Raw genomic sequence first — 15,439 nt, 5'->3', positions numbered from 1 at the left:
TTACCTAACTCTTATTTCAAAAATGCAACCATATTTATCACATTTATCTGTCAGTCACATTGGTTAGGGGAACCAATGACAAGGAGCATGGTGGCAATGGGGGCGAGGGTAAGAATCCACCCAAAGCATACCAAGATGAAGCTGACATGGTGGTCAACCTTGACCTAGGGACTTACAAAACTGAAATAATTTGAGAAGAGCCCTAGAGCCAGGCATGGCAATACACACCTCAAACCCCACCATAGGACTCATTCGTTCACCACGTTGGACTTCGGTGGTATCCAGTGCTTTGCTCTGCCATGGGCTCCCTATCTGTGTGCATTATTACTTCCTCTCCAGAAAATGTCTCATCGCACAACAGCGTGGACAACCTGAGTGATGACCACATGAGCATCACAACAAAGATGTGCACCTGTTGTTTGTGACTCAGAGAAAACAGGCAGAGTCGCCGGAAGAGAAGGATTGCTGGGCGAGTTCCATGAAAATGAGTGGCAAACATTCAGAGCCAGCGGCAGCCTCCATTTCTAGAAAAAGACATCTTAGGCTTCCTGAACTTATTTTTCAGCTACAGCTACTCCAAGCTATCAGGGAGCTCTTACCAGAGATTACTTTTTAGGTTTTTTTTTTTCTTCTAAAAATTATTTATTTATTATGTGCATTGGTGTTTTTACCACATGTATGTCTGTGTGAGGCTGTCAGGTCCCCTGGAACTGGAGTCACGGACAGTTGTAAGCTGTTCTGTCAATGCTGGGAATTGAACCCAGGGCCCCTGGAAAAGTGGTCAGTGCTTCCAACCACTGAACCATTTCTCCAGCAACTCCTGCCCCCTCCTTAGGTGTTTATACTTTCCATTTTGTCTGCAAAGTTGTAAAGTTTTTCTACTTTTGTTTACTCGGAGAGTTGTCACTCTTTCCTTTGGCAGTTGGTCCTAAGGCCACTGTACCTTCATAGTCTTTCTTTAGTATCCTGCTTAGAAGGCCTTTAGAGGAGATAAGTGACTCTCTGCATTCCTCTTACGTAGGGGACTCTAACTCCAGAGTGCCAACACAAATGCTAGCTGGAGTGATCACTATTAGCTCAGTGACCACTATTAACAATTATTTATTTATTTTTAGTCTTAAAAATCGTGTATGCATGCATCTGTATGTGGGTGTGTGCATTTGTGCGCAAGTGCCTGTGGAAGCCAGAAGAGGGCGTCAGATTCCATGGAACTGGAGTTTTGAACTGCCTGATGTGGGTACTGGGAACTCAGCCTTGCAAAACCAGTACTTCCTTAACCTGTGGGCAATTCCTCCGGTCCCTTATTTACTTACATTTTTAAAAAATGTACTTTTTAAAAAAAATGTATGAGTGCTGTGTCTGCATGCATGATTGCAGGCCGGAAGAGGGCATCACATCCCATTATAGATGGCTGTGAGCCACCACGTGGCTGCTGGGAATTGAATTCAGGACTTCTGAATGAGCAGCCAATTGTCTTAACCGCTGAGACATCTCTCCAGCCCTCTTTGTTTACTTTTTACTATTAAATTTATTTAAAATTTATTTATTGTGATGTGTGGGACACGTGGACGTCAGAGGACAACTTGCAGGAGTTGGTTCTTTCTTTCCACCAAGTGGGTCCCTGGAGTCAGAATGGGGTCGTTAGGCTTGATGACAAATGGTTTCACTAGCTGAGTCACTTCACCAGCCCAGTACTCGCGTTTTTAACGCCTCAAAACAAAGCCTTACCTAGGGAGGCAGGGAGGGAATTGTGCGCATGCTCACAGCCCTGGAGCTGGGTTTCCCCGCCCCTTGCCAGCCGAGCCGGAAGTCTAGGCCAATGAGCCACCCCGAGCTGAGTTGCGACACTGTAGGTTTCCGTTTGGGAAAAGTAACTGAACGGCTCGTGGACCAGCAACATGGCGTGGTCCGGTAATAAGGTACTGACTGCTGGCCTTTGTGCCTTACTCAAGCCTGGGATCTGCAGCGGGTGGTTCGGTAGCAGGAACTGTGGGCTCGCAGCTGTGCCAGTCTGAAGGCTGAAGGATGGATGCCCCAAAGAGAAAATCTTGGGGTCCGGAGTTCTGCTTTTGAGCCTTATTCACCTTCACGCCTGTTATTCTCCCTCTTGCTTCACCTGCTCCTCATCCTCCCTCCGTCCCTAGTTTCTATCCACACCACCTGCTAACGCAGGCGCCCTTTACCGCTTCTGAACCTGGGTTCTTAAAATCTATGTAAGAATTTATATGTTATCCAGGATTATCTCCTACGTGACAGGCTTGTAAAACTTGAGATAGGGATTCTGTGAATAACTCAAAAATATAGTGTCATATTATTACCTTCCTAATAATTTAGTTTCTCGAATTTTTTGAAAGCTTACAGTGTGAAGCACAGAACTAAGCCTTTTATTACTATTTCATTAAATATTCACACCAACTCCTGAGATGAACATTATTGTCCTTAGCTTTGTAAGTAAGAGAACCAAGGTACGAAGAAATCAAGCGTTAAGAACGTGGTCACGGTTTCCATAGGTGGTAAGATACAGATGTGAACTCAAGCCATTTTCAGAGCCCCGAAAAAAGATATTTGCCACATTGCTAAGAATCTGTGACCCTGGCTTCTTTGATTGATAAAGGAAATTACAGTGAGCTTTAAAGTGATACTCTGATCAACAGAGAGAAGTGTAATTGCTATTCATTCATTCATTCACTCGCCCATTCCCTTAATATAGGCAAACAACATAGGTGTTTGAATAACTGGTCTCTGTTTTCCTGCACCCCCATTTGGTAAATTTTGATTAAATTATGAACTCATTATGATGTTGCTCTCCTCTTTTGCTCTTTCAGTTACTGAAAACGTTGTAACTCCTGTGAAGGACTTATTTGTGGCAGATGTACCTGAAAGCTGTATTGCTTCCGTGTCAAAATGAGTCGCTATACTCTCCAAGTCTCTTGTCCCTGTTTTATTAATGCTTCCAGAAAATAAAGTATCACAGACATTCTTCCAGACCAGATTTTTCATACTGTGAAACTCTTTGATGTCTTTTTCTGACTCTCTAATTCTTGACAAAAGACTTCTGGTCCTTTAGTGTTTGCTAGTTTATAAACAGGTTTTGTGGACATATAATAAATAAACACAGCCAGAGTATTTTGTGAGTCTTTTTTAAAAAAGATTTTTATGTTGAGGGAATCCCTATGGGGTATAAATTGAATTGGTCTCTGAAGTACTCTGTAGTTTATTACTGTTCATTCCCAAATAAGTTGTCGTTGCTTCTGAAATCTGTTAATATCACTGCATCATATGGTTCCATTCTGGGGCGGGGGGGGGGATTTTCAAGACAGGGTTTCTCTGTGTAACAGCCCTAGCTGTCCTGGAATGTCACTCTGTAGACCAGGCTGGCCCGGAGCTCACCGAGATTCACCTGCCTCTGCCTCTTGAGTGCTGGGATTAAAGGCGTGTGTTACCATTTCCTGGCGTGGTTCCATTCTTTATGAATTTAGAGAAAATAGTATTTCCTTTGTGTGTTGTAAAAAAGGTCAGATTTAGGAGTTATCTCCCTAGCACAGGAGGTCATGCAGGTTTTTCAAACACCTCTAGAGACAGATTATCACTGACTCAGAAAAGAGTACCTTCCTCATTGGTCACTTTTAAATCTTTCTCTCATATGTGATGCCTAGAATTGCTCATAGTTTGTCTGCTCAGCACAAAGCACAGATGAGGCTGGTAGGATCAAGACTGTTAACCTGTAAATAGTCTTAGACCTCACGTAGTCCACAGCTTTATGCCTGACTACATTAACAGTGAGGTTAAGTGGGAGTTAACATTCCCACAGGGTCAGAACTAATTTGTTAGTGGAGATGGGACTAGAACCCAGATCTCTGGATTGCTAATCTAGTATCTTGAATACATTATAATGCTGATAAAACTTAACATGTTTGTGAAGCTAGAATGTTGCAGCCATATCACCTTGTTGGCTCAAATCTATAATTTACTTTAAAATTATGAGTTATGCCGGGTGGTGGTGACGCACACCTTTAATCCCAGCACTCGGGAGGCAGAGGCAGGCGGATCTTTGTGAGTTCGAGACCAGCTTGGTCTACAGAGCTAGTTTCAGGACAGGCTCCAAAGCCACAGAGAAACCCTGTCTCAAAAAAAAAAAAAAAAAAAAAACCAAAAAAAAATGAGTTATTAGGTCACGTCTTTTGAAGTTTATAGTTGAATAAATTTTGTATGTGAAGCACATAAAGCTTCACATGTGTCCGTTTAGCATTTAGTTTGTTTCCTTCCCTTAGCCCCTGTGATAGTATTACTCACCAGTTTGACAAACTGTAGAATCACAGGGTGAGATGGGCCGTTAGGCCTGCCTGTGGATAGATTGTTTTGGTTATGGTAATTGATGTGAAAAGACCCAGCAATAGGAAAAGAAACTCAAGAGAGTCCCCAGTGTATGATTGAATGGTCTGGTGCCATTGCTTGTGACTGTGACTTCATTACTCACATGATTGACTCCTCCATCTAGGGGATTGTTAGTCCCTTCACAGCTTCTCCAGAGTGGGATGTTGTATTCTGTCATGCATTCTGTCTATAGCACATGTCCCCTTCTTTATCGGTCCTCTTCTACATACCAGCATGGGGACCCATTTCAGAATCTTTGCTAATAACTTCTTTTTTCCTTGGATCCTTTTTTTTGGGACCCATTTCTAGGCAGCTATTGTGCTGTGTATGGACGTGGGGGCTGCCATGGGTAACTCCTTTCCTGGTGAGGAATCCCCATTTGAACAAGCAAAGAAAGTGATGACCATGTTTCTCCAACGACAGGTAAGTTTCAGATTAACCTTAAGCTTGTAACCCTTGTTTTGAACACTCATTGCCTTCAGCTCCTGGCGTCCTCAGTATTTCCAGCCTGTGTGCTGCAGAATCTACTCAAGCCTGCCTACCACCAGAGCCTGATATTATTTGCTTTTTCTGATCTAGCCCCTTCTCTAGCTGCGACAGTTGTAAGCGGAAGCAAAAGGCAATACAAAATGTTTAAAAGAACACTTCCTGGAGGCAGATGACTTGCGTAGGAATCCTTCCTTTACTCTGTCATTCACTGACCCCATGATCTGTAGCAAGCCCTTCAGTGTGTTTGTGCCTAGTCCAGTTATTGTTCAGTGCATAACGAACTACCCCAAACTTAGCATCTTAGTGACCTTAGGAAGGAGTTGTTCATGGTTGGCGGGTTTGATGGGATGATGAGGTAGGCTCAGGTAGGGGGTTTCCCAGTCCCCTTTCCATCAGTTGCTTGTTGCTGCAACAAAACACTTGAAAAGCAACTTAAATATAGAAAGACTTATTTTTGTTCCAGTTCAGAGTCCAGCAGCCATGGCCGGGAAATCATGGTCATAGGAGCTTGAGGCCACTGGTCTCATTGCATTTGCAGTTAGGGAACAGAGGGAGGCCGCCAGGCGAAGGCTACAGTTCAGATCCCTTTCTCCTTGTTAATTAGCCCAGACCCCAGCACGTTTAGGGTGGGTCTTCCTACCTCAGTTACTCAAGATAACCCCCTACAGGCTAACCTAATCTAAATAATCTCGCATAGGCACGCCAGAGATTTGTAGCTGGCATCAATTTATCAATATTAGCCATCACACTCTATTTTACTTCCAACCTTTTTTCTTTTTTCCTAAATGAGGAGGGTCTTTCCTTGTAACTCAGGCTGGCCTAGAACTCTCAGTTCTCATGTCTGCCTCCCAATTGCTGGGATTACAGGCGTAAGATACCATTTTGGTAGATTTTTTCCCCTTGACACCTCTTTAACAATTGCACACACAATTGCACATGGACGGAGGCTGGGGCTGGAGTTATCTGAAGGCTCACTTGGTGTGGATGTCCAAGATGGCAGCCCACAGCTCTCTGGATGATGCTTTATGGCAGCTGTGAACTCAGCTGGGGTTTGCCCATCCAAAACCACTTATGTACAGCCTCTTCATGCAGTTTGGGAGCCTCACACGGTAGCAGCTACTTCTTTTTGTTTTTGTTTTGTTTTTTGTTTTTTTGAGATAGAGTTTCTCTGAGTAACCCTGGCTGTCCTGAAACTCAATCTGTAGACCAGGCTGGCCTCAAGCTCACAGAGATCTGCCTGCCTCTGCTTCTACCTCTCGAGTGCTGGGATTAAAATCCTGCATTACACTACCCAGCTGGTAGCAGCTACAGTACTTCTAAGGAGTATTCTAATCTAAGAGGAAGTAATTCCCAGAGGTCCTGCCTGTGTGGTTGTTATGGCCTAGTTTTAGAAGTCCCAGAATGCCTTTTGTTTGTTTTAAATATTTATTAATTTATTATGTATACAATATTCTGTCTATGTGTACTTCTGCAGGCCAGAAGAGGGTACCAGACCTCATTCCAGATGGTTGTGAGCTACCATGTGGTTGCCGGGAATTGAACTCAGGACCTTTGGAAGAGCAGGCAATGCTCTTAACCACTGAGCTGTCTCTCCAGCCCTGTTTGTTTGTTTTTTGACAGGGTTTCTTAGTGTAGCTCTGGCTGTCCTGGAACTCACTCTGTAGACCAGGCTGACCTCAAACTCACAGAGATCCACCTGCCTCTGCCTCCTGAGTACTGGGATCAAAGGCGTGCGCCACCACACCCAGCTTCCCAGAATGCCTTTTTGTTGTTTTGTATTTGCTAGTAAGTCATTAAGGCCAGCTCACAACTAAGGATGGAGAGGAAATTAGACTTTTTTTTTTTTTTTTTAATTAAGGAGTAGCCTGCAGATGTACGGAGAAAAGGAATGGATGGTGGCTATCTTGGGGACATGTAACGTAATACTTCAGTGCCCTGTGTCAAAGTAAGAAGTGATAATCCCTACCAGGCAGAGTCACTTGAGGAATAATGTAGCTCTGTAACCTGGGCGTTGTGGTGTATGCTTGTAACCTCGTTCCTCAGAAGGCTGGCGTAGTTGAGGTCACGTGGGCTGCACAGTGAGTTTGAAGCCAGCATGGGATATCGGAAAGAACTCTGCCTCAGAGACAGCTGTCCCAGTTTAATTTCTGCTGCTGGTAGAAAGAAGAAACAAAACAACAAAAGCCTAATGAAACATGACTTAGAGAAGAAAGGGTTCATTTCAGGTCGCTGTTCCAGGCTGGAGCCCATGGTTCTCAGGAAGTGGAGGCAGGAACTGACAACTGCTAGTCACATCTAGCATAAAGTCAGGAGCAGAAGAGAATGAAGTATGCATGCTTACTTGTGCTGAAATGAAAAGAAGTCTGTAGGTAATGAAATATCTGCTTAGGGGCCGAAGAGACTGCTCAGAGGTTAAGAGCACTGGCTACTCTTCCAGAAAACCTGGGATCCATTCCCAACACCCACATGATGGTTCACAACTACCTGTAACTCTAGTTCCGGGTTAGTCATACTCTTTTTGGGGTACCAGGCATGAACATAAACACACATACACACAGACAAAACATCCATCTAAATATAATAATAAAATGATTTTTTTAAAAATTAGAAAGAAAAAGTCTGCTTAGAACCTAATTGTCATTGCTAGTAAGTCCCATGTTCATTCAGTAATATCAGGTGGCCGGGGGGACCTTCCTAAGGAGATATGATCTTCCTGCCCCTTGAAGGTTAGGTTTCCTCTCCTTCTAGGCTGCTTGCATACAGTCTTCAACTTTTGGATATTCTGTCCTAGGTATTTTCCGAGAGCAAGGATGAGATTGCTTTAGTCCTCTTTGGTACAGACAACACTGATAATGCCCTTGCTGGTGAGGACCAGTACCAGAACATCACAGTGCGCAGACACCTGATGCTACCAGATTTTGATTTGCTGGAAGACATTGAAAACAAAATCCAACCAGGCTCTCGACAAGCTGACTGTATCCTTTTTGTGCCCAAGAAGTCAAGAAATTTCCATTTATCTGGAAAATCACAGTCCAGTTTGGTGAGGCTCTCCCAGAGTCTCAGTTTTGACCATCTAGGCATGTTTTTCTCTGAGGAAAAGAGGGTGTGTAATTAATATGGAATTAGTTAACTAATTAATTAATGCCCAGCTCCAGGTCTTCTAGGCTCTTGCTCTTTCTGTTCCTTGTGGTATTGAGAAGTTGGGAAGTATGGGGTGGGAGAATCCTAGGGAATAAATGCTTGTGTGGACTGAGGAGAGGGCTTGATGGTACTGCTTATAGTGTGTTTGGAGTTTGTCTTAGAGTTTTATTGCTGTGAAGAGATGCCTTGACCACGGCCACTCTTTTTTTTTTTTTTTTTTTGTTTTTCGAGACAGGGTTTCTCTGTGGTTTTGGAGCCTGTCCTGGAACTAGCTCTGTAGACCAGGCTGGTCTCGAACTCACAGAGATCCACCTGCCTCTGCCTCCTGAGTGCTGGGATTAAAGGTGTGCGCCACCACCGCCTGGCTCCACGGCCACTCTTAATAAGGAAAACTTCATTGGGGCTGGCTTACAGTTCAGAGGTTTAGCCCATTATCATCAAGGTGGGAAGTAAGGCAGCACACAGATAGACATGGTGATGGAGTAGCCGAGAGTTCTACATCCCAGTGCACAGGCAGCAGGAAGAGAGAGCGACACTGGGCCTGGCTTGAGCATTGGAAACCCCAAAGTCCACCCCTAGTGACACACTTCCTCCAACAAGGCCACACCTCCCAATCCTTTCAAATAATGCCACTCCCTATGAACCTCTGGGAGCCATTTTCATTCAGACTACCACAGAGGTGAGAAAAGTATATTTAGAAGAGTATAGCATTAATTTTCTCTGCTCTTCTGAAGGACGTTTTTATGTCACAAATTCATGTTAATAGTCAAGCTGAGATTTCTCATATCTTCCATAGGCCTATTCTAGTTTTCTCTTCTGTTGGTGTGGTAAGACACTGACCATAATCAACTTGAGAAGGAAAGGGTTTATTTTAGCTTACAGGTAATAGTCCATTATGGAACGAAGCCAATGCAAGAGCTCAGGCAGGAGCTTGAAGCACAAACCAACAGAGGAACGCTGCTTACTGAGCTTTCTCCTCAGGCTCTTATTCAGCTACCTTATTTAAACAGCCAGGTCCACCTGCCCAGAGATGGTACCACCCACAGTGGTCTGGGCCCTCCTACATCACTTGGTAACTAAGAAAATGTCCCACAGTCATGTCAACAAGCTAATCTGCTGGAGACAATTCTCAGCTGAGGTTTGGCCTCCCAGGTGTCAAGTTGACAATCAAGATTAGCTGTGAGCCAGGTGGTGGTGGCACATGCCTTTAATCCCAGTATTTGGGAAGCAGAGGCAGGTGAATCTCTGTGAGTTGGCGGTCAGCCTGGTCTACAAGAGCTAGTTCCAGGAAAGCTAGAGCTGTTACACAGAGAAACCTGTCCCAAAACACCAAAAAAAAAAAAATTAGCTATGAAATGAAACTCTGTTCATCATCTCACCATCCCCCCACAACACCCAAGAATGGGGTCCTAATTTTAAGGGTCTATTCTTAGTATTTTTCCCTAAACAATTAGTAGTAGTGTTCTTGACCACTGGGAGGTGCTGCTGTGTTTGGAGTGACTTACAAATGTTGCCTTATGGCCTGCTTTGTATTTAAGAATGGACTGTGATTACTAAATAGGGTTCTAGGTGCTGTTAAATGACATGTTCTTGTTAAAACAATATGATTAACTCTTTTGTGTTTAATTTCTTTTTCACACGACTTGTCAGAATGTATACATTGATAGATAGCATTTATGAAGTAAAATCTGGAAGAGGGGCACATGCGCAAGCCTTTCCAAGTCATCCACTGTCTACCGTTGTCAGTAGTGGGGACTTTGCCGGGAGAGACTGCAGTGTTCGTGGGGTGATGGCACTGTTGGCTCCTTAACCAGCTGAGTCCTGGACGCCCTGATCGTGTGCATGGATCTGATTCAGCGGGAAACCATGTGAGTGTCTCACCTAAGGAGTCCAGATATGAGGCCTTCTGGGAAGAGCATGAGTTGCTGTGTTCAGTATTCTGTATGGTTTGCTGTTAACACAGCAGCATGCTAGTCTAGCAGAAAGACTATTTGACAGAAGTCAATGCCCACTTTTCTAGTTGTAGAAAGTTTAAAACAAAGGACCACATTTGGTGGGAGTTTCCCTGGGAGAATAAGCATTTGGCATCTCTCAGTTTTCTTATTTGACTTAAACTAATTACCCCAAATCTTTAAAAAGAACTAAGTGATATGATCCATAGTGATTGTTATGCTGTACACAGTAATTGTAGTCAACATCCTGACCCATTATTGTTTAATCACTGTATCTTGAAATGTGTATGCCCTTGAACACATGGATGCATTGTTAGGAAAGCCGTTTGTGCTGACATCCCAGGTCTGAATCTGGATCACTTTATCTTAGTCTGAATCCTCTGCAAAATCCTGCAGCTAATCCCTTGTTTAGTACCCCAGCAGGACATCTGGAAAGTGAAGGTGCAGGGCTGACATCTTCTAACACCTGGGAGTGCCTTGTTTACATTCTGAAGTGGTGGGGGGTGGGGTAGGGGGGGGAAGGGATTGTTTTAAGCTACAGTGCTACGAATCAGAGCTGGGAGACAAGAATATTATATTTTGTAATGCTGAGCCAAGTGCGAGCCATATAAAGTTGATTATGTATTTAATAGGAACTTAACTGAGCATTAAGAGTATGAGGACTTTGAGGCTATAGTCACACCTATCAGTATATCCAGATTCAGTCGTTAGCCTCTCTGCTCAGTGACCAAGTATATTCAGCTCCTAGAAAAAACTCAAAAGAATATTTTCTTTAAAATCACCTTTTTTTCAAAACTAGGGAGGCAGAGGCAGGTGGACCTCTGTGAGTTTGAGGCCAGCCTGGTCTACAGAGTGAGTTCCAGGACAGCCAGTGCTACACAGAGAAACCCTGTCTAAGAAAAACCAACAATAGCAATAATCAAAAATCACCTTTTTTTTGGTATTCTTGTATTTGTGTGTGTGTGCGCGCGCGCGTGTGCACATGTACAGCACAGGTGTGGAGCCAGATGACTACCCTGGAGTCAGTTCTCTTCTTCCTGTGTAAGTTCTGGTGACTGAACTCAGGTTACAAGCATTCGGGGCAACCGTCCTATCTGCTGAGCCATCTCACTGGCCCTCAGAGAATGCTTTCTTAATGTGACCACTCTGTCTTTTAGAGGGAAGAAGTTTGGGAAGAAGCACATTGAAGTGTTCACTGACCTCAGCAGCCCGTTCAGCCAAGATCAACTAGATGTCATCATTTGTAACTTGAAGAAATCTGGCATCTCCCTGCAGTTCTTGTAAGAGCTCAAGAGTAATGTGTAGGAAATCTCGTTCCTTTATGCAGTGAGCAGGCCCTGTGTAGATGACTTACAGGAACCTCCTCTTTTGGCTAAGTAGGAATCTGCCAGGTGACCGATTGGCCACCTTATGTGTGTCGATTATACCTGTGTTCATGGAACTTTTTTGAGCTGTGATGATAAAGTAGTGATACAGAGAAATTGAGCTTAATAGCAAATTACAGATTTTAGACCTAAAATGATCAAGGAATTAGAAAAACATCTTTTGAGGATGTTCAGTTTATTTCCTGTCTGCATAGACGACATTAACAGACTGATATGATAGTTGATTTCTTATGTGGCTCAGAGAAGACAGCAGTAGACTGAGGGTAGACAAAGCGTAGTGTTAGGAATCAATTTATAGCAGTATAATATCTATATGTAACCCTTTCTCAGGGGTGCAGACACATAATAAAATGTAATTTGTTATGTGTGCTATAAAATTTGAGGAGAAAATGTGTATTTTATAGTTGATAAGGAAGAAATCCCTTCACCTCACAGTAACTTGAATTCCTCTCTAACATTTACTTTCTTTCTCATACATCCCCACTAAAAAAATTCTTGTCACTTTGCTAATCCTTCCTGCTTGCATTTAAAACCCATTTCGTCTTGTCCTATTTTTGGCTGGAGCAGAGTAATGCTATAGGATGTTGAATTATTAATCTGATCAGGGACGTTCATCTTTCAAATTGAGCCCTGCACTAAGAAGTCTTTGGAGTGGGCACCACTGGTCTCTGTGACTGCCTACCATAGGGAATTAAGAACCCCTCTTGCATGCATGTATGCCCGTCTTAAGATTGCTGGGGCACATCTTCCTGTGGGACTATACAGAAGAGTTCAGAAGAGCCCACCAAACTGGTGCTTGTTAAGATGGCACTTCAGAGAAATTAAGTGCTTTTCAAGTGACACTTCTCATGGACCCGAGGTTTGCTTGGCACTTCAGAAGGCAGCTCAGCCCAGTTTCCTGCTCGTGGCCTCAAGATGCCTCATGTTTGAAGCCTAATGTACTGTACTACTGCCGATGTCACTTGAAAGAGCTGCCTCTTCTCTTTTAGAAATGAGTGCCAGAGTAGGATACGCAGAAGGAACGCGGTCTTTTCTTCCGCTTGCCTGTTAGTTGTCTGGTGGCTTTCTGTCCCTCAGAAATGTTTTCTTCCTTTACTGCAGACCAGCGCCTGCTGTCCGGTGCATTCCCCATCACTTTAGTTTCATTTAAAACATACTGTTCCCTGGGCATAGGTTTTTGCTTCCTCTGGCCAAATGCAGCATAGAAAGAATTGTTACTGTAACTTTTTCTAGGGTAGATTTCCTTATGCTTCATCTTCACGTTATCTGTGTCTTCTTGTTGATGCTCCAGTAACGGTCGGCACCTAATGCAAAGTGTCCGCCGTGCACATGGGAAGTGCTTTAGCTTGATGTGCAATACAGGTCCTGTGGCTCATGCTAAGTAAATGAAGAGAAAGGTTACCCAGAAAGCCTTATTTTGAGTATAGCAAGCTGAATGATTTATTGTCTTTAAAGTATCCATCACATAGGGGTGACCTACAGAGTGTCGGGAGAATGGAAAAGATCACCCTAACTCAGCCCTCTGGTTTGCAGGAATAAAGTAAGGCGGTATGCCATAGCCCAAGAGTGTCACCCTGTCAGTCAGGTGACTGGGTGACTCTGGTCCAGTTATTTCATCTAGGTTGTTTTAGTTCTTAGTGAAAACATAAGTCCCCACTGACTTAGTATATGAGAAATAAATGCTATTGTTTAGATGTAATCATATCTAAATTACCAGATATGATATTATGCTAACATGTATTTGGGTGGTCTTTCAGTTTGCATATAGATTGATCATTTAATGTTTTAAACTTAATTTTTATTTTCTATGTTTGGATGTCTTGTTTGCATGTATGTCCATGTACCCCATGTGTGCCTGGTGCCTGTGGAGACCAGAACAGGGTATTGGGTCCCGGGAACTGGAGTTGCATATGGTTATAAACCACCATGTGGGTGCTGGGAACCAAAATGGATCCTCTGAAAGAGTAACAAGTGCTTTTTAACAACTGAGCCATCTCCCTAGCCTCTGGTTATTAATATGTTTTGTTATTAATCCTAACCTGGAGTTAACCTCATTTCAAACAAATAACTAGAGAGCAATATAACAGAATTGGGCTTTATTTCTCTCTAGCAATATTCTATTTCTGTATAAGATTTTTTTCTTTCTTTCTTTCTTTCTTTTTTTTTTTTTTTTTTGAGACAGGGTTTCTCTAGTCATCCTGAAACTCACTTTGTAGACCTTGACTCACAGAGATCCACCTGCCTCTTCCTCCCTAGTGCTGGGATTAAAGGCGTGTGCCACCATGCCCAGCTTCTGTATAAGATTTTAGTGTGTACAATAACATTTGAATTTTTAAGTATTTTATGTTTCACAGTCTCTTATTTATTATTGTGATTATTTGCAGTGTTGGGGTTGGCTCAGGACTTTGTGTATGAAACGCAACCACTCTATCATTGAGCCACACGTCCTCAGCTTCATGTCCTTATTAAATCCCCATAGGAACCCTGAGGGACTGTTGGTGACCTCCCCAGTGCTCTGGTGTTCTTAATGCATTGCCTGAATTTGTTCTAGGAAGTATTTCTTCCTGAACTTTAGCCTGTGGCTTTAGTGACCTTCAGTGAACTCTTCTAGATCCCTCCTGTTGATCCCCGATATTTGTAAACATTTGAAATCAGCGGGTTGAACCCTGAGTCCTTTGTAGATGTGAGCTTGCCGCAGTCGATTGCTATGGCTGTTCAGTACAGGGGAGGGAATTTACAAACAGACCAGCCCCACAGAGGTCTGGAGGAAGGAAGTCTGAGCTCACAGTGCCAATGCAGGTCTGGTGTTTGGTGGGAGATGTCTGTCTCCCAGAGGATGCTGTGAGTGTCACATGACAGGACAGAAAAGGCTAAAAGGTACCATCTCCAGTCCCTTGCATAAAACTCAGGGTTCTACCATCACAATAGTTATCTGCTGACCCCCACTCCCATACTTAAATTTCAACATAAGAGATTTGGGAGCACAGTCCATAGTAGGGCAGTGTGGAAGAAGCCATTCTGAGAGAGAAAGCAGTACAAGGCAGATGAGGTGACATGGAGAGGTAGCAGCGAAAGGCCCCCTGGACCTGGCCGTTCCACTGCTACCTAGAGAGCCTGCCCTTTGGTTACTTGGTTGTGTCAGCCAGTCTCCCTTGTTACCGTGTCCAAGAAGTTTTAGAAGTTTAAAGCTTAAAGCTTAAATAATCCTCAGGTGGATGCATGCCACTTGATAGACAAAATTATGGAGTTGCATAAGGTTGACTGGCAGGCAGGCATCTTACTCGTGTGTTGTGACAGTCACAGAGTTGGAATCCAGATTTGGAACCCAAACTCACCTTCTTTCCTGATGGTCTTTCCTGAAAGTCTGCCTATTCCCATCTGCAAGAGCGGTGAGGCTGGGAGCAGAGGAGATGGTGACCTGGGCTTGGACCACCTTGGACCGTCCTTTCCTCAGAAAGGGATTACTAAGCAGCAAGAGGAAGGTATCCGCATGGTGCAAAGAGTGATGGTGTCTCTAGAAGGTGAAGATGGGCTGGATGAGATCTATTCCTTCAGGTAAGACATTGAGACACTGGAGCAACTTTTAATCTTCCCGCGTGGATTTCTTTGATCAGAGGTCTTCCCAATGCTTTTCTGAGTCATTCTCGACTTAGCAGTCATTCTTTAATAACTGTTCTGAATTTTATTAAAGAAGTCTCAAACTCACCCTTAATCTCCCTTTTATGAGTTTGGCTTGCACAGGGTGCTCATTAATTTCCAGACACGTGCCACTGAAGTTCGGGAGGGAGTATGTAGACACTTTAGAAATGGAGTTCTAGATTTCGTCTTTATTCCAAGCTTGAGGTACATTTCTTGGACCACTCTCTTCATACATTTACAAAACCCATTGTCTTTATTTTTAAGTTCTTTTATTAGTGCATATTGATTATTCCTAAAGTCTGTAGACTGGTTTATTTCAGCAGTCCCTCTTTCGATTCCAGGTCTCTCTGCCGCTGTCCTTTGCTTTTCAGCAATCAGAAAATTCAAAATCAACATAACAGCATAAAGAATCCAGACTCCTTGTGTATTTCTCATCTTTATTTGGCTTTTTTCTTTTAT

At 43.4% G+C, this 15,439-nt stretch overlaps 1 protein-coding gene across 1 annotated transcript in view; it reads left to right on the top strand.

The window, feature by feature from the left end:
* Positions 1–1,663: 1,663 nt before the first annotated feature.
* Positions 1,664–15,439, top strand: part of Xrcc5 (X-ray repair cross complementing 5) — a 101,509-nt gene continuing 87,733 nt past the window's right edge. Inside the window, exons 1-6 of the mRNA XM_005361660.2 lie at positions 1,664–1,919; positions 4,684–4,797; positions 7,655–7,838; positions 9,824–9,872; positions 11,114–11,236; positions 14,705–14,896. Of these exons, the coding sequence (XP_005361717.1) occupies positions 1,899–1,919; positions 4,684–4,797; positions 7,655–7,838; positions 9,824–9,872; positions 11,114–11,236; positions 14,705–14,896 (683 nt within the window). The 5' untranslated portion in view covers positions 1,664–1,898. The remainder of the gene's footprint in view (positions 1,920–4,683; positions 4,798–7,654; positions 7,839–9,823; positions 9,873–11,113; positions 11,237–14,704; positions 14,897–15,439) is intronic.

The sequence above is a fragment of the Microtus ochrogaster genome, linkage group LG4, assembly GCF_000317375.1.
Source record: "Microtus ochrogaster isolate Prairie Vole_2 linkage group LG4, MicOch1.0, whole genome shotgun sequence".
Lineage (NCBI taxonomy): Eukaryota > Metazoa > Chordata > Mammalia > Rodentia > Cricetidae > Microtus > Microtus ochrogaster.
Note: the sequence above shows the minus strand (reverse complement) of the source record. Positions and strands in the feature narration are given on the sequence as shown.